Here is a 20,506-nt window from a genome sequence, read left to right as displayed (position 1 = left end):
ATTTTTCGAAGAGAAATTGCTTCGTATTGCCTTGTTGGACTAGGAGTCATGTTCCTAGGGCACTATAATTACAGTGTGGAGCCCTATTCACGAACCATTTGGCAGAGACACCAGTTATTCGTTTTTCATGCAATGGTGTTTATTTTTTGATTAAAAACAGTATTACGAGAACTTATAGAATTAGGGGTGTCTTGAGAGCTTTTTGAACGTACTTAAAAAGCAATTTTTCTCATGTAAGTGTATTATAAAATCAGAGAAGGCTCTTTTATGAGACCATAAATTAGAACATTTCTGGCTCCATCAAATGAATTTGACTGAAAAGTCATTAGGTTACTTCTGAAGTAGGAAACATGAAAAATGTGCAATGCCCTCACCGGGAATTGAACCTGAATCTCTCTAATACGCGCCGAGTGTGCTAAGCGTTACACCACAAAGGCATGCAAAAAGGAGGAATAAAATATATACTCCCCCTTTTAAAGAGCGATTGGGTTCAACCCAATCGCCAAATCCTGGTGGTGAAGAATTATCATGCACCACCTTTTAGTTCGCGCGCCACTGTAGAATCATTAGGTTATTTTCGAAGTAGGAAACATGAAAAATGAGCAGTGGACTCGCCGGGACTCGAATCTGGACATCTCGAATACGCGCTGAGTGTGCTAACCATTACACCACGAAGGCATGCAGAAAGGAGGGAGAAAATACCTTATAAGCTCTTTGGCGGTTTTGGAAGTGTGTTTACAGATGTTTCCTGCAGGAATATTTTCTTTTGTTTTTCTTTTTATTTCCATAAAAAAGGATACTATTGCATTTTTTAAATTTCTTAAAATATTAAGAACATTGAAACATTTGCCGTTGCTAGGATGCTTATATGCTACTAAGGTATTCCAAGGAACATTATAAAGGAGCGCAAAGTTTTAAGCAGAGCAAAAAACATCATAAAAATATCAGAAGATCATTTAAATATTTACGAAACCATTTTAAATTACGAAGCCGCTTTTGCTCTAAAACTTCTTAATTTTTTGCATTCTGTCTACACTTATATCTTCTCGGTGTTGAAGATCTGAATGATTAGCATTTAGCAAGATATTTCTGATTCTCACAGAAATATTAGAATCTTAATCGTCTTGTGCGACACTGATCGTTTTAATTGATAACAGAAGCTAATTAATTCTTACATCACTGGATTCAGGTTTGAATCCTGAGACCAACATGAGTGCTTGAAGCTATTAAGTGTTTCTGTGGCATGGACATCCTTAAAAGGCAGTGAAATGAAAAGTTTCCTTGAGAGTTTAGTGGTAAGGTAAAAGGATAGAGACATTAGGTTAATTGGAAAAGCCGGAGAGATGAAAAATTAGCAAACGCCTTCGCCGGGAATCGAACCACGAACCTCTGGCATACCGGCCCAGCGTGCAGAACCACTACACCACGAAGGCAATCTAGGAAAGCGGGAGAAATACCTTGTAAAAGAAGATAATAGATTTTTGATACTATTTATAATATTACTTATACAGTTGCAAATTCTAATTACATAATTATTAATACAAAAACTAAACCTTCAAATGCAGCTGCAAAACCAAAAGAAGAAGTTTTACACTCATGAGTTGCAACCGCTACATGGAAAAATTCTATAGCCAAACCAGTATAAAAAAGAGAAAAAATTGTATAAGCTATAAGTAGATAAAATTGATTACACGATTGTGCTAAAATTGTTTATAATAATGATTAAAAGACTAAGAATATGTATCTTTTAGAAATTTTTGGATCGATTTCAAACAGAAACTGAAAATTTCATTTTTATTGCGGTGTATTAAGTGTTCAATGATTCATATGAAATATTTAAATTTCAATACAACTGTTGCCTAAATCACAAGTTGTTTTTTAGCAAATAAGAATATGAATTAAAGGGCTAAAGTAAACGCAGCTTAAATTATGCACTTTGTAAGTTAACATTTGAGAAGAGTTTGCACGCTGTTTACAAAGAAAGAAACGCCATTTTTGTAGCGCCTAGGCGCGCTAAATGAGTTCCGCAGAAGAATGTTTGAACTGCAGCTCTATCGTCTGAATAAATACAACTTTGAGATAAAATTCCTTTCTAGCTGTAGGTAATTCTTGTTCGTCATTTTGTATTTGTATTAAAGCAATTCTAGGATTCCTAAATCAGTTATCAGTACCTGCAGGCGTTACGAAGCATTTCCCCCATTCCTTTGTTCCAGTTCCTTTTCGAATTTTATTTAATACTTTCGTACTATAGCATTAATAGTGTATTTATAATTAATTGTGTATAAAATTAGCATTAATCGTTAATTTAAATATAGCATTAATCAATAGCGGTTTTTGTATTCTGTGGAATTTTACATCAATCATGCTGCTTAGAAAAACAGGAAAACAAGATTTACTCTTAGATCTGCGAGACAGAAAATTAAATACTATTTCTATATGTATTACCAGGGCTTCTTTAAAATAAATTCAATTTTTGTTTCTATGGAACTGCTAATTAATACATCATTATATGCACATTGTTTTAAATCAAATGCTTGTGGCAAAACCGGAAATATTTATGATTTATAAAGTTAAATGAGGCAGAAGAGAATGTAAAACCAAGAATTATTCTGTAGAGAAGGCATATAATATGTGGAATCAAAAATATTATTCATTAATTTTGTCAATTGTCTAATCATCGTGTAAACTGTGGAAATATTATTAAAGAATTGTAAGTACTTTTAAATTTTCTATAAGCAGTTTGTCGACATATTTTCAAAAACTTTCAGATTATTAATAAATAAAAACTTTTAATGTGGGCGAAATGAAAACACCTCGTAGAACTGGCAATTTAACCATCCTTGAGACCTGGCAATTTGCCACGTCTCAAGGATGGTTAAATTAGCGGAGGACGATATACAGGGTGTCCAAACAAAAGTACATTCAAATTTGAGTACAATGCTATTTTTATTAGTGAATATGTAACGTGAATGTACTTATACATTGAATTATAGCATGTGTAAATGCAATCTCATTACAAAAGGTGCTGGAAATAACCTCTTCGTGCTTATAGGTGTTATTATAGCCTTAGTCATTTTACCGAAATCTGACGGCGGTTCTTGAATTAACGTGAAATTCAATTTGATAAATTTTAAAGTAGGCGTGTTTTACATACCGACTCTATGTTAAAAATATTTTTACTGTAACGTTAGTGCAATTTTATTTGTCATTACGCCTTCTTCACTATTTTGCTGTAACGTGGGCAGTGGGAAGGAAGAATGCATAGCAAGTTTGATTTTTTGTTCCAAATGGATGTACACCCCCCCCAAAAAAAAGGAACAGTTCTATAGCTCCCGTTCTACTGGTCTGGTTGACGAAATTGAACTTGCGTTGTTTTTCATGTCTCGAAAGCGCGACTTAGGATTTGTATCAGATTTATATATAGCATTATTCTAATATAGGTATTTTGACACAGATTTGAACTTTTTCTGAAATCACATGCGAATTTTTGTCCATATTTCGATTCTTCCACTTAAATTACCCCAAACTGCCAAGTTTTGTAAAAATCGCACTAGCAGTTTAAAAAATATATTGGTATATATTTATTAACATCTCTTTTTATTAAACTTATTTGACTCTTCCTTTCACATTTCGAAATTTAGGTTCATTCCAAATAAAATTCGCCCATTTTTTATGATTTATTTATAAAATTTGTATTTTTAAATAATTTTTATAAATTTTTCGAAAAATTTTTAATTATAATCTATAAAAGTTTCATCATCTTCTTAAAGTAGATGTATTTCTAAGCATACCTGCAAACATTAGAGCATTTTATTCTCAATTTCCTAAGATATACGTGAATTTACATATTTGCGCTTTTTGAAATTTGGCATATTTGTTAAGAGTAATAACTCCAAATCTGTTTTACGCACTTAGTTGTTTGTTTCCGTTCATGCACAATGTAAAAAAGGGAAGGAAAATAGGCTGCCATACATTAAGAAATTTGCCAAGTGAATTATTCTTGGTGCAAACTAAAAAAAAAAAAAAAAAAAAAAAAAAAAAAAAAAATTCACCAAGACACATTTTTGAACTGCTCCGTAAATTTCGCACCAAATTTTACAACATTTAATATTTAGGAATAATTTGAGTCGAAGAATCGAAATATGGAAAAAAAATGGCATGTCATTTTAGAAAAAGTCCGATTTTGTGTCAAAATGTTTATATGAGAACAGTTGCTATATATAAATCCACTATATATCCTAAGTCGCGCTTTCGGAACATGAAAAACGCAATTTGAATTTCGTCAATCGGCCCAGTAGAACGGGAGATATAAAACTGCCCCCCCCTTTTTTTTTTTTTTTTTTTTTGTTTTTTGAAGTGTACTTTTATTTGGAAAGTATTCAAATAGTTTATTGTTACGAGGAAACAGGAAGAAAAAATTGCTATAGATGTTGCCTAGCATCAAAATAATCTAAAACTTTAAAGTATTAATATTATAGTATTAAATAGTAAAAAATATAATAGTATTAAATAAATCAATAATATTGTAGTTTTATATTCCGCTAACAATGTTTAAACTCCCTCAGTGAAGTAAAAATTCTTAACACAAATGTCTTTTCATGTATGCATAAAAAATATTTGACTATCTATTCTAGTAATCATGCAAATGAAAAGTTAATTTTTCTCTGTTTTCTTAATTTTAAGCCTTTATTAGGATTGCGCATAAAATATTCTCATCCTGAGACGATAATTGATTACCGGCTGGATCTCTTCCTCCCTAATAGCTCTTTAAGCGAGGAGGAACGTAATACTTTTCTCTCTGCGTACCTTTGTGGTGTAACGGAAGCATATCAAGCCAGCCAATTTCAAATTCTGTAGAGCATATGGCTGATTTTTCATATTTCTGAAATAAACGTAATTACTCTACAAGATAACATTAAAATTAATTTTATGAAAACTAAACAGTTGAACTTTTAATTAAGTCTACATCCAGATATTTTCGAGACATAAATTGAAAAGTGTAGCTTTTATCTTAACCAAATACGCCTAGGTTTGCTTTCATTTCAATCTGGCCTCCGTTCTGTTGATAGGCCCCAATTCGCATGGAAGTTAACTCCGATGGCTCCTTCACCGATGAATCTGGTTCGCATCCGGGGGGAGGGGCATTCGTAATTATCTCTTCTACGAGAAATAGACTCACTCACAAGAATACAGATTTGTTGATGCCGCTTTGTATGAAGATTTCCTCATCAGTAATGTTAACAAGTTTATTTTGTACACAACGAGTGATGGTGTAGCACCAGCGTGCCTGGGTCATAGACTCTACCCCCAATCGAAAATAAGCTGCTTCGAATTACAAAAACATAACTAACAGTGATATATAAATATGTACAATATACATGACTTAACTATAGTTAACGAGATTAGTAAGTGAGATTAAGGCAATTATTTATAACAAATAAAGCGTACAAGATTCGTTTAAGCAAAGTAAAAATGCCATCTGGAAAAAGCTGAAGAAGCCGGTCGAGCCAGTGAGACTATGACAAACTATGACAAAGAACATGCAACAACTATGACAAAGAACATGTAAGTGTCAAACAAATACAAGGTAAATGCGAGACCTAGTATGCAACATTATAAGAATACGCATATGAAAATTATAGAAAATGAGGTAAAGAACACAAAAACAAACTATACAGGTTCACACCAAAAAACATATTATACAGATAGAAAAACATGGTACGCAATAAAAACCTTAATCTGCAATGTCACTGAGGATGGCCATAGAACTTCTAGCATTGCATTGATCATAAGCATCATAATCATATATTTTAATGACAGGGTTATTTATAGATTTCTGATCATTATAGAATTTCTTAGCAAAACAACAGTAAAAAGTTCTAATTATGTCAATTCTCAGTTCAATATATAGCGCTTGTTACTAAAATAGATAGCCAAATATTTTTTATGCATACATGTGAAGACATCTGTGTTAAGAATTTTTCCATCACCGATGGAATTCAGACATTGTTAACGTAATATAAAATTATAATATTATTGAATATTTTGTTAATATTATTGATTATTAAGTTTTAGATTATTGTGATGCCAAGCAACCTCTAGAGCTGTGGTTCCTAACATACCATGGGGCATTAGTAATTTGTCTCAAAACCCCGTTTTGAGCTGTTTGCAATTTCTTTCTTAATGATCTACTTAAAACGTTTATTATAATAGGAGGTTTGTGTTTCCGTGAGGTCATACATGACGTCATTGACTCATAGTCTGCTTCAAAGGAATTATTCCTTAAGTATCTTCGCATCTCCCACTTCTGTGCTTTAAGTGACGAATTCAAGCGTTGGGAAGAGCCTAGCCTTGTTTGTCTTCTAACCTTAGGTGAAGTTACTAATCCCAGATAAGGTGTGGACATTTTTGACTACCTTGAAGAGCAATTAGATAGTTATTAGACCCGGGAAACATGAAGAATCAACAATGCACTCCAATGCATTCCTCCTTTAAGGCAGATAACCCTCGCGCCTATATGACTTTCAAATAACCTAATCGAACGACCTCTGGATCTTCCGATGTTGGTGGGACATGCTTCCAGTTACACCACGAAGGTAGACAATAAGGAAAGAGAAAATACCTTACAACATTGTCTCTGCAAGGTAGACAACATGTAAAACGCATAATTTCAGAAAACCCTTCTACAGATTTGTAAGAAGGCTGTGAGACCTTCAGATACCAACCTTCCAGAGAGATAAGTGGTTTTTAACCCTATATGGAACTTAATGATTTAATTTTTATTACATACCTTTGCAGTTTCATTTAGAAATAAGGATTTTCTTTCTCAAAATTAAAAATTTCTATAGCCTAAACTTCCTATTTTCCGCTTCATGTTACATTACTCTAGCAATTCCTTTAGGCTGCTGGGAACTATAGTCACAGAATCGACATTGCATAGGATCGACACTTCGTGGAATTGACATTGCGTAGAATCTACATAAGCAGAGCGTACAACCCACACTTGTTAAAGGGCATATGATCCAAAACCTTTTCGAAAGTGTAATAATAAGAGTATTAACAGATTTTTATCATCTGCACCTAATTGTCAGAGGCTGATCGATATTGCGCAAGACTGACACTAATACAAGATCGATATTACATAAGATCGGCACATACAGATATTACCACGACATCATCTCTGTACCAGAGGTTATCAGGTATAGTCCTCACACTCTATCTGGTGTCTTAAGTGTGGACATTAAAAGTGGAAATATCTATTTTGATATTTTGATTTTCAGTGAATATATTGCTGAATGATAAATTAGGATGATTATGTCTATTTTCTAACAAATGCAAATTTTATAGAAGTGGAAAACTTAGCTAGTTTCTTTGTTCACAGATGACTTTACTTAGACCTAAAATTCTTCTCTTAATATTTATTCTTTTCGCCCCAAGGGAGCCCATTTTTAACAAGAGTTTTGTTTTGTTTTACTTCTGTTTTACGACTTCTGCTGAGAGTCGTTGTATAGGTCTTAGGTTAATGGGCATGCGCATGCATAATTGTCAAGATCCTTCTCTTTCTACAGACACAGTGATCATTTCTTACTCTGTTTCGTGCGCATAGGTATGTGGGAAACGAACGATGACCTGTCATGTATTGGGCGATATAGAAATTAATATACGGTTTGGAATCATCAGTTAAGGGAATAAGTTTATGGATACAGCTTACGTGATCTACAGTGTCTCATTAATTTTGCCAAGAACCCTTTAGGGAAGAATTGCGTGTCATTTTGGTTACTGGATATTAATATATGAACGATATTTGTATTATTTTCAGCTTAGTAAGTGAGAGAATCCGCTTGTACGTTTGTCTTCTAGCCCCATATGGATTTTTGATCCACTTGAGATATGTTTTTATTTACTTAGCAAGTTGTATATTTATTGCACAACTGGTGATGTTGTCTAGAACCTGCTAAGGCGTTAACTGTAGTAGGCAGTTTGAATGAATATTAAATTCGAAGAACAATTGCAGTTAGTCAAACTAATAGTTTCCTTGATATAATGAATGGCATTTCCATTTGTGCATTACTGCATTGTTGCAGTAAAGGTACACGAACGTTATCGATTTTGTTATCAAATTTCGAATTATCTGTGTAGCAGTTGGTATGCAGGAGTTTCATATGCTGATTTCTTAGCATAAGTCTTGATATTATATATGACAGCTTTTGGTGGAGGTATGGTAATTATATAGGTTGATAATTTACTGCATAATGTAGATTACACAGGAGCTCTAGTTTTTCTCGCAGTAGTTGTATAGGTGCTTCCCTAGCTTCCAATGTTCCAGTTAGATAAAGAAGTGAAATGTTTATTGAGATACAAAAAGCTGAGGATATTGTTATAATGTAGACAAGACTTGTCCAGTAATAAAGGCGTACAATCAAGGAAGTAACAATTTGATTAAATTATTATTTTTGAGGCAGGTACCTATATAGAAGAAAATAGCAGTATACAACTGAAACCAGCTTTTGAACTGTCTTCTTGGTTCCAGGCTGACTCTTGCTTTTTGATTTTGTTCGACTATCGGATTTATTCGGTTAGAATACCTGAATGGCCCACCAATGCCCGAGTGGTCACTGAACACGCTAGTTAGGCCTAGGGTTCGAATCTCGGCGAATGGACTGCCTGCATGGGAGTTTTCATGTGTAACATGTGTACGAGTCAGTTTCCCTTAGAAAGGTCATTGAAGGCGTCCCTTTCCCAAAGGAAATAATAGCCTTTGAGTGCTTTTCCATAATCGAATAAACCAAACCTATAATACCTGAATTCATTTCTTCCTAATACATGCAGTTTTTTTCACTTAATTCTTTTACTTCTTTTTCCTTTCTTAATTATTTTTTAAATATTACTGTTTCTAAAGATCAGTTTTCAGTTTATTTGGTACGTATTTGCTATGTGAAAAGAGATTAATAAAGTGAGAAATAAACAATTTTATCTCAAGACAGCAACTCTTCTGTAAAAATATCTCTGAATCTATTCCATTCGGTCAACGAGCAATAAAATAGCGCTGTATAAGCCTCTCCTCCATAGCACAGCACCTGGGCAACCTGCGGTTGCCATAGCAACGCGAATAAATCCTGAAACACGTGTTTACGTCGTTGCCATGGTTACTAAATGCAGAGGCGTGTTAGATACGAGCAAATACAGCATTTAGTTGCTTGAAGGTTTCATTCAGAAATCCATTCAGAAAGCCGCTAAAGAATCTTTTTGTTCTCTTTATATTTTTCGAAATTCTAAAATTAGACTTTCAGAAAAGTGTTCCCAATGTTTGTGCCTCGCGTTATTACTAAAATAGCACTGCAAAACTGTGTAAAGTTTGAATGAATTCTTACAAAGGAATTTTGAATCTATCTTATATTTCAAGGACAGACAGTATGAAAATACCTTTTTTAACGCCTCCACTTTTTTCATTTTCCAAAATGTGTGGATAAAATATAATAAAATCTTTTTAAGATTATACCGCTTTATTTAAATGCACTAAAATGTTTTTAGTTAGAATATCGTTCGTACGTGTGACTAAAAATAAACCCGTGGAGCTCTCGTATACGAATTGCATGAAGACTTAGCAGAATTTCCAGGAACAGAAGACCTAAGAGTATAGAAATGACATATATATAAGAATGATTACATGTAATTCGCTAAATTTCTCTTTGACAATTTAGATTTAAAATCTTCCATTGCTACTAGTCCTATTTTATTTTTTAAATACTTTTTCAAACATTTTATAAAAATAAATCCAAATTTTGTTTCTTAATAAAATTATCAAAAATTAAATCAAAAGTGAAAAAATTCCTGTAAAATATTATTTCAAATACAGATATATAAACAATTTTAAAAGTCGGAATAGTAGAAGGAGGTGAAATATTAATTTTAAGATTTGACCGAAGCAATGAACAGAGAAAAACCAAGTTTGATAAAACTGTATGAAAAGAGATTTATATTTTATGATTGTACAGTTATGCATCATATCTAAAGACAAAACAATAATAATGTGTTCAAAGGTATAGAATCATCGAATGAAAAGGGCCAAAAATATAAAACATGTTATTCAAAATCTCTTAAGCGTTTCGAAATGATTCGAGTGATAAATGCTAGGATCTCATGTTACCTAAGTAGGTTTCCATATTTTAGCTGTTTATCGACCGACAACTCTCGAAATTATATTCCCTTACAGCTAATGTAGACAAAGAAGCAGTAAAGAAATGTGCGTTTCTTGAAATCGACCATCCTCCTTACATTCTAGATCTGGCTCCAAGTGACTGCCATCTTTTCTTCGAACTCAAATGAGCTTATAAAACGAATTAACAGTTATGGAACATATTGCTAACACGTCTTCGTCTTTAAACTGATAAGAAAGCCAATGACAATTGTTGTGGATTTTGTTTCAGCAGAAGTACTTGAAGTGATTCAAACGCTATAGCTTTTTTCAGCTGCAACTAAATGAAAGATAAATGCCCCAAACAGAAAGACAGTTTTTCTCAATGTGGTTTATATATATTCATAAAAAAATACGGCCTTTAAAATTTCACATCAAGGAACACGAGTCTTACGTAATAGACCAATAAATCACATATTGCCCTACATTGTTAGGTTGTAGACCTCAAATTCAATTTTGCAACTGCTAAAAACATCCAGAAAACATCATCAGTTGGTTAATTAAATTTTCTTAAGGCTATATAAACGCTATGTCTCACATTCGTAAGAGTCTTTTATTCATGTAAATCACCTGTATTCTCATTCATCTGTTAAAAGATCTTTTCTGATTACATTTTGCTTCTTTTTTCCTCACTTTTCTTTTCCCCTTCATTTTAAAAGGCGCCGCAACTGATATATTTTTGGAAATCACCTTAAAATATCTTTACATTTGTTGTATTTATTTTTCATTCAATTTCAACTGAAGAAAACGATATTGTTTGGAATCCTACAAGCGCTTCCCTTTAAATAAAATTTATGCTAATTATCATTGATTTTATTACATTCAGGTTTGTTCGGTAGGTTATTCTTTCCGATATCTTCATATCACTTTTTTGAAGGACGTAAAAATGCCAATTAAAAGCATCGAAAAATGTGCCGACGGGGGCTGTACTGAAAAAGAAGTAACAGGAATTTTTTTTTCTCTATTTCTTTTCAAAATGAATTAGGTCAAAAACCTTTGGATCTTGCACTCTAAATGCTGAAATTATTTCTTAGTTTAATCTTTGGGTGAATGAGATGTATTAGATGGCAAAAGTTTTATTTTAACAGTTGACACGATTTAAACTTTCTTATGCAAAAACATTTGGAAACGCTATTTTTGCTTTTATTGTAGCTTTCAGCTTCGGGATAAGAATGCTAAAAATCAAATTCATATAGCTACTTGCCAACCCGGTTTCTTGATATCGTGTTAGGTAATAGCCATCATGTACTAGGATTACCACAGCTTGTGGAGGGATTGTTATATTGAAACTGTGTCGTAAAAGTGTCGTAAACGATCGTTACGTCTGCTTCCTATTTTGATAATCAACTTAGGCTATTTTAATGTGGCAAAGTACACAAGAAATACCTGTCTAAAGAGAGGAATGCTTTAGTAATGGACTTTTTAAGGAAAACTGGTTCTTACTTAGTTTACACATGAGAAAACCCCCCAAAACCAGTCATGCAGCTAATCCGTTGGCCAAGGCTCGAACTTGGGTAGAGTTATAGCATCCAGCGGTCTTAACTGCTTGGTCTTTGGTGAGGTCTTTTTTTACATGATTCGACTTACTTTCACCAATGTAAAATATAATATGCATAAAAAATTGTGTCTTTATTTATATGAAATTAGTTTCTGTTAAAGATGATATAATTAATTTACATTTTCAAGTATAAAACGATCCGTTTGCTCGTCGAGAGGAAAGATTTTTTTTTAATTAAAAAAATTCAGACAAAATTGAAATTCCTTGCATAAAACGAATTTGAAACCGCGTTATAAATCCAGCTGTAATATCACCAAAGTAAGGATTAATAGATAAATGTCTAGCGGACGGAACTGGTGGTGAATAACAACTCATCTTTATTTGAAAGATAGATGTAAGAACATTGCGAAACGGAAGGGCAATTTTAGCACCGATAGTTTCTCAGATCTCTCAACATCGGAGCATGCACACTGTTTGGCACTTTAGCAATAGCGTGCATTTTACTTTGGTTTTCAGCTCTCATAACCATTCTCAAACAATTACAAGAATTTTTTTTTCTTAATCAATTGCTCTCTTTCTTTCAAGACAAGAAAAAAAGCGTGCTTTTTGCTAGTTTATAACTTTCGACGAGCAATGATATAGATGCGAATGATGATACTGTTGCATATCAGGCGAATGATGACGACGTTGAGGTTGAAAGGATGATATTTACTTAGATCTCCTTCTAACAGAAAGATAACTGCTGGAAAGTGCCTTGTAATAACTGATAAGCAATTTAATTAATATGTATTATGATCAAATAAAATAAGAAATAATATATGTTCAGTTATTTAACTTAAAAATGTTATTTTCGTGTTCGAATTATTACTTCCTTGTAAAATTTAATGGAAGTATTGTAATCGGGAAAATTTTCACATGTCATATTTCAACGGAATATTTACTTTGACCGTACCCGAATCCATTTCGACGATTTTTTGCTTGACGGCTGTACATACGCTCAGAATAAAGGACACTTTTTCAAATACGGATTGTAAAATGGATTAAAAAGGGATTTTATATGACGTTTGTACGTACATATGTATGTATGAATGTATGTATTTATCTGGCATAACTCAAAAACGATTAGCTGTAGAGCACTGAAATTTTGTATACGGAATTGCTAACATATAGTTGTGCACTTACCCCTAACTCGTCCTTTACTTTAGCAATCTTTCACCGTAATTATACACTTCCAATTACAGAAGTGTTTTATATGACGAAAATATTAATATTTTGCCAGTGTCAATTAAAAAAAATAATGTTCAACGAATAATGAAATCTAACTTTTAATGCGGTCTGTCGTTCCAATACTTATAATTGGAAAGTTTTGTATTCGTTATGAAAACCAAATTATAAGAAGTTTGACTGTCGTACGACAAAACTTGACCTGGATACTTAATTTCAAAATTTACAATTTTTAGTATCGTTTTCAACTTGCCTTGAGGGATCTGTTATTTGAGTTAGTTATTCGGGGAAATAAATTTAAATGAAGGGCATCAAAAATGTGCATAATTTAACAAGCCGTACATAGAAATCATGCAGCGTCTCCATCGGATTTTTTGTAAATGATTTTGAACTCATATACAAGCGGAACCTCAAACTTCAGTAGTAAAAGTGTTTGCTAAAAGGTGTTTTCGTGAAAATATAAGTATTGATTAAATATGAACAAATAAAGGTAAAAATGAAGATTTTTAAAGTTGTTATAGTAACAAGGTTTCGTTTCCTTCAAAGCAATAGCGATTTCAGTTATAAATAATAAAATCTCTTATGAAAGGCCCATCTTTAACGAAAGCTGTTAAGGATGAAAATAGTACTCTTTTATAACTGAGAAGAAAATTATTGTGTTATAAAAATGGTTAGATGTCAAAAACTACGATATATTGAGTTTTAAAACTGTATAAGAGTAGAGATAATTTGATATCAATTAAAAGTTTGAGAACAAAAATCCCCCCAGATAGGGAAGTATATCAAGAAAATTGCTAAATGGATGTTCGTAGAGAAACTGGGCGTTTCTATCTTTTACTCGCTTAAAAATGAGAAGTCATTAATTTTAAGTAACTTCACGGATCCAAATGAGAAAAATATGGGTTTAAAACTCATACATTAAAACGGCAGACCTAAAGTATAGAAAAGATTACCGAACTCGAGGGGAAAAATTTCAAATTTTTGGAAGTTTGCTAAAACATATCAGAGACGATGAATGTTTGTCTTCTTTTGTGTTTCATTCTAATCTGAACTCTTTTGAGGCACTAGATGCTTTCATTCAAGATCCCCTGACTATGACCATGTGCCATCAATATAAAGCCTATGCAAAAAATTCGCAGTAAAAGTATGACATGTTATATATAGATGCAAAAGGCAATATTTCAGCAGCAGCCTTTTTTTCCTCTCTGGAACTTGTAATTGATTCAATTTATTTAAGGGGATACCTTTCACCAAGCAGCGATATCGGAATCGGAATGAAGATATTTGTTAGCAAACAGCTATTATACAAGATATTTTGCCGACTGATTGAACACACAGAAATCTGATTTTGTATCTGAATCAAATAACGCACCAAACGTACTCTTGAATATGAGTATCGAAAGAACTGAGCTTTATTAAAAACAACTACTCGAATGGGTGGAGGAGAAAGCCTAAAAATTTGACCCAGTTTAAGAGAATTTGTAAAGTTTTATGCTTTTTGACCAGTTGTAATATTATCTTTTGTCTGTACTATCATTTTCACTTTCGCCGCCCATTCGGTATAATGGTTAGTGAACCTGACTTCTGTAGCCATGGGCCTGGGTTCGAAACCCGGGGAAGGCATATTTGTAACTACTGTCTGTCCCTTCACACGAGGCAACGGTGGCCACCTGTTAGGTCCTTCCATAATGAAACAGCCACCATTCCGGCCTTTATAGTGACGAAAGGCTAACAGTTATTAAATCAAGCTCCCGGCCGTTAAAAATAATCATTTCCACTTTCGTCAGACCCTACCAGGACAAAAATTAGTTAATACATTTAAGTATAGAGTGTCTGACTGTGAAAAAGAGATCATGGCAGTTAACTAGCGACATTCCAGTTCTGCTACTGTTTCTTCCAGCATCTTAATGATTTGAATCAGCTTTACTAGCCGTAATTGCTTGCGAAGGTTTGCGGGTTTTACAGGCAAGCTTTGTCATTAATATCATATTTTAATACTTTATTTTTACCTTGTGTCTATTAGTTTCGCAAGATGTGGAGACTTTTTAATATTACACTGCTTGTGTAACTATAAGGCTGACGAACAAATAAAAACACTTATTTTAAATTTCTTCTGAATTGGAGTCACTTTATTAAGAGATTAGACTGCGCAAAAGTTGCCTGACTATCTTTATGAGGTAATGTAATATTTATAGTAGTTATTATTTATAGTGCGTTTTTCATGTCTTGAAAATGCGACTTGGGATATATATTAGATTTATATATAGCATTGTTCTAATATAGGTATTTGGAAACAATCTTGGCCTTTTTCTGAAATAGCATATCAATGTTTTTTTCCATATTTCGATTCAATGACTCAAATTATGCCAAAGTACCAAGTTTTGTAAAAATCGCACGAGTAGTTTTTAAAAAATCAGCTTTCAAAATTTAGCTCCTGAATGTTAATTGAATTTGATATATATTTATTAATGTATCTTTTTTTTATTAAACTTACTTAATTTCTTCTTCAAGAGTTCAAAAACTCGGACTACGTTAGCTACATTTGAAATTTAATTTGCTGTTTTTTTAAAAATTAAATACCTTTTCGAGATTCGACTGCCGTACATGCTGTGTCATTTTGTTCATTTAAGAGTTAAATATAAAATGCTAATTTAGCCTTCTTACGACTTTGAGATTTGTTTCAGACTAAACAAAAATCTATTACCAGTTTAGTAGGGTCAGCACGATTTCGATGCAAGCTTCTTGATACAGTAAACCCTACAATAACAGTTAATTTCAATAATGTTAAAAGTAATATTTATGAACCATGAACGGAATGAATTATCCATCATGTAGCATTTAAAATTAAGAAGGAGCTGCAAAAGTTCATCAACACTTTCCTGCCCTTTAAGTTGATCATTTTGTTAAAATACGGTGTCTTAGTAAAGCCATTTATTTTTACAGCTCCTTTCTGCATAATCCTGTTTGTAACTTTACTCAGCAATTTATTTTTATTTTTTACAGCCGGGCGGATTTATGGAAGATCCCATTCCGTACAGGATAATCCAGGATATATATCCTGTAGCGAGATGGGACTCATGTGGCCGATTCTGCATTAGAATAGTCATCCCTGATGGATCATTGCTGTTGCAGGTAGGATATTTTATTTTTTGCCGCTTGCAAAAGCGGTAACTTCTTAAAGTTATTTTTATGCATCTAATGGCATTTTTAAATTTATATATTACAAAAATATGAATAAATATGCGTTTATGTTACATTCAGCTATGGATATAAATCGACTTTTATTTGACCTCCAGATACGCATAGATGTTGTAATCAAAACATTTATATAAACATTTATATTTAAACATTATTTTGTGTGCATGTAAATGCACTCGTATGCAAAATTAAGAGAATTTGCAAATTATGTCTTTTTTCGAAAACTATTGAATCAGAGGCACTGATAATTCCGCCGAAGAATTATTGGACAATTGAATATTCAGAGTTGATTACGTAAGCATATATACGCATGTCTACGGGACTGTAATTGTGGAAGGGATACAAGCGAACGACGGGTTTTCGGCGATTTGTGTGCTAGTATTTCTTCACGACATTCACTGAGTTGTATCTAAAAGTTGGGTAAATTTGATAAGGTATCTGGTAAAATGAACGAGTCGATGATGGAAACAGATAGATAATTGTCGTTATCTAGCACTTTTAGTGCGGCGACCAGGACTGCCACTGGAACCCGAGTTTCACGCTCTAGAGTTGCCCGAAGGCTTCACGATAATGGGCTGTATGCCAGATGACCCGCTGTTTCCCTCCCGCTCACTGCAGCACACAAGAGAATACATTTAACAATGTGCGGACAACACATGCCTTAAATTAGACTTTCTCCGTGCTTTTTACAGCTGATTATTTATAGTGGATCTCCGTGCATTTTACAGCTGAATCGAGATTCAACTTGGACACTCATTCTTGGTATACCTGTATCTGGAGAGAGCCTTGAACAAGATACCATCTGTCTGTTATCAGAGAAAAGGATCATTGCGGTGATGGAAGTGTAATGCTTTAGAAAGACATTATAGTGGACGGCCACACACCCTAGGCAAAGGCTCCCACACTGCTGTGAGATATAAAGCTCTATATTCGACTTTTCATGGAATCGGTTGATCCTGGATTCCTGTTGATGGACGAAAACGCTTATCCTCTTAGAGCTCTGCTGATCGACAATTACCTGGAAAGGGGGGATATTCACCGCGGGGGTTGGCCAGCTAGATCTCCTGACCTTAATCCTATAGAGCATGTCTGGTATGCTCTTGGGAGAACAAATTCATCTCGCAATCCACCTCCGAGAACCGTCCTAGAGTTGAGAACTGCCTCAAAAGAGTAGGATCGATTGCCACAGGGACTCCTTAACTGTCTCCTGTCCAGTATGTCGTCACACTGCTGGATTTGTGTGGGTGTGAGAGGGACCCATACCTTATATTTTACTTATTTTTAGTTCGATATGACAACGTGTATTTTGGACTTCACTGAAATTTGGGCTTTACTGATAATCATGAATATATAAAATTACTTTTGAATGGTACGCCGCTTTCTCTGTTATAAATGTACATTCATACCAAATTTCATTAAAATTTATCCATTAGGTTTTCAGAAATTATACAGAATATGCAATTTCTCTTAATTTTGCCCACGAATATACATAACGGTATTCCACTCAGATATATTTTTTTATGGTGGTGAGCTATCTGACTGTTAATCAACTTTCAACCATAAAAGAGGTTAAAACTAAATAGCACTTTATTTATCCAGTTTTAGTAGATTACAAATAAAGCTAAGATTTACAGCACTAAAATAATGAATAATCTATAGACGATACGCTAACAAAATTGAGGTGATTTGCTTCCAGTATAAGACACTGCCAAGAAAAGGCATCTCTCAGACACCAGGCTTGGTTGTTTTCCTGCCTACTAAACATCTAAAGTCATTTACTAACTTATGTAACAACCAGGTATTCTGTGGTCTCCGACCGATACAAATAGGCGCTAACTTTCTTTGAGGCAGACTTTATTCGAGATGTTAGCAATTCGTTAACTGGCATAAGGAACACTTCAAAGATGTAGCATTGAAAGAGGTCTGTTTTCTAAATCCAAGACACTGACTTTTACTCTGCTAACTGCCTTGCTTTCACCTTTAGTGAAGTACAAGAACAAAAACCGGACTTTGTCAGAGAAGTGAAAACTTCGCTTATAAAGACACAGGATCAAATGAACCTAAATAAGTATTTACTATAGGAGGACAATGATATACTTGTAGTTTGAGATTGAGTGTGCCGGTATACTTCGGAGGTTTCTCTTTCTGCTCCGTGGTTTTGTTGTTTATTTCTTTACTAGCTACAGAAAAAGTTGCTAATGTTTGTTTCAGTAATATTCTAAATGCTTATTTCAGCGGCAATGCAATAAAATATGAACAACCTTTTAGCTTTCACATATGTTTTAACAAACAGGTGGCTCCTGGATGACTGTCAATAGTCAATTAACACACCAGTAAAGGAAACAACCAAGGCAATAGGCATAAAGCGAGAACAATCCAGATATTTTCAGACTCAAGGAGTTAAAACGTATTCCAAGAAACACTCATTTTCAAATATGCCTCTCGCAACGGCACGGTATAAATGAATGAATAAATTTATATTGCAATATCGTGGGTTAGTTACACGATTTTCCATTAAAAGGATGAAAATGATGCTCGTTACATTAAAATAAAGTTTTAAAAAACATATCCTTGTTCTTCAAAGGAGAAACTGTATATGCAATATATTATACTAATAACATTTCCACTTAAAGATATAAAAAATGTTTTGCTTTGAATATATTTCTATACTTCAGATATATACTATTCTTCATTTGTATGGATATACAAGTGAGTTTTGTTCAAATTATTTGCAACATATATTATGCACAGAATGTAGATAATCCTTACTCCTCGAGTTCAGGTCTCTGTGGATTAAAGAAGTTTAATAATTATAAGTAGTTTTTGTGACTTTAATTCCTATAAACGTTAAGAGATTATTTAAGTTATCGCGAATATATGGTTTTTCCATAAATGATGAATAAACAGAGAAAAAATTTGGATCGTGTTTTGAAAATGAGTCATCTTAAATACCACACTCTGTATATGAAAATAACGAACATTTCTATAATTCGATTTACTTTAAAGTACTCTGCTTAATTACGCTAGCAATATATATATGTGTGTGAGTGTGTGTGTAATAAAAGTGTTCCATTAGATGTAAAAACACACTTTTTATTGAAATAAGACTGTGTTATTGCACAAGATAAATTGGTAGAGGAAAGTTGCAACGGATTGGCGTCGGAGAGGACTGCATCATAACTTGAAGACTTTGCTGTGTAATTAGCAAGATGAAACTCGAAGAACACACATAACGGTAAACTCCATTCATAGTTTTATTCTTGGATAATTCACATTATCACTGTGGGTGCGCTATGCACCCTCCAATTTTGTACAGATTGCATCTTCTAAAAGGACGAAAATTAGAAAAGTTAACTCTGCATGTATAGAAGACGGCAAGGCGACACAAGCGTCTGGAAGCAGAAGGGAAGAGCGAAGAGAAGCGGAGTTACGCAGTTACCTTACCTTTTATACAGAATTCCACTTCAGATCACATGACAGTTTAATGTACAGGATTTTGGGTTCAGATTTCATCAGTAAGTGCGTATCAGAACTGCAGGGACACAAATTTATTTCTATTATTTTCACAATGAACGGAAGTTAAAGGGCTATTAATTTATTATTTGAAAGCTAAATTTTATATTTTACATATATCTCCAATGCAGTTCAATTTAAATACACAGCGATTTAATATTTAGAGTGAATTAAGTTAATTATCCAATGTTTTATTTTTTAATTAAAAACAAAATATCAAATATCAGTCTAATTTTTTACAAAACTGTTTATTACTTCTTAAAATGAGTGAACCAACAAATACGAATAAAATGTCTTTAATGACAAAAACATTTCGTATTAAAATAGTCCCTCTCTTTTATTACGTTATTTTATTATTTATTTATTATTATTATTATTTTACAATTATTTCCGACAACGTTCTTTAATTCTTAAAACCATACAATAACAATAACAATTTCGAAAACAAAAAATGAATGCTTAAAAGTATTAATTTATATGAGTAACACGCACGTACCTGTTGGGCTATTCCCAAGAGTTAATTTTAAAGAATCTATAAGCAATACTATTTTTCTTTCGCCTGCTTTGAACATGAGTGAAGAATATTAGCATTCATATTTAATGAAAGAAAGAGGATTGCCTTCATTGCTATCCCAAATGATGCATAAATATGTAACGTGTTCGACGAAATTATTTGTTCAAATCGAGAGAAAGTTTTGTTGAAATGAAACTTCAAAAAGTGTTTTCTTGATTATCCAAGAAAAAAGCATTGAGATAAATATCCATTAGCTATCTTTCATAATAACATTTTTAAGACCCTGCCATTTAAATAACCGAAGATTATTTCTGTTTTATGGTAAGTGTCCTAACTCAGCGGAGAAAGTCGGTAAGATTAAAAC

At 33.2% G+C, this 20,506-nt stretch overlaps 1 protein-coding gene across 3 annotated transcripts in view; it reads left to right on the top strand.

The window, feature by feature from the left end:
- The window catches only part of LOC118202079 (C-Maf-inducing protein-like), a 171,977-nt gene that overhangs the window by 20,021 nt on the left and 131,450 nt on the right, over positions 1-20,506 (top strand). For all 3 annotated transcript variants that reach the window (XM_085813289.1, XM_085813288.1, XM_085813287.1), the window contains exon 2: positions 15,921-16,049. In XM_085813289.1, coding sequence (XP_085669415.1) covers positions 15,921-16,049 — 129 coding nt within the window. The remainder of the gene's footprint in view (positions 1-15,920; positions 16,050-20,506) is intronic.

This window comes from Stegodyphus dumicola, chromosome 3 (assembly GCF_044657685.1).
Source record: "Stegodyphus dumicola isolate Sdum_Otavi_A_Nest chromosome 3, ASM4465768v1".
In the NCBI taxonomy this organism is placed as follows: domain Eukaryota; kingdom Metazoa; phylum Arthropoda; class Arachnida; order Araneae; family Eresidae; genus Stegodyphus; species Stegodyphus dumicola.
This window is presented reverse-complemented; position numbering and strand designations above follow the sequence as displayed.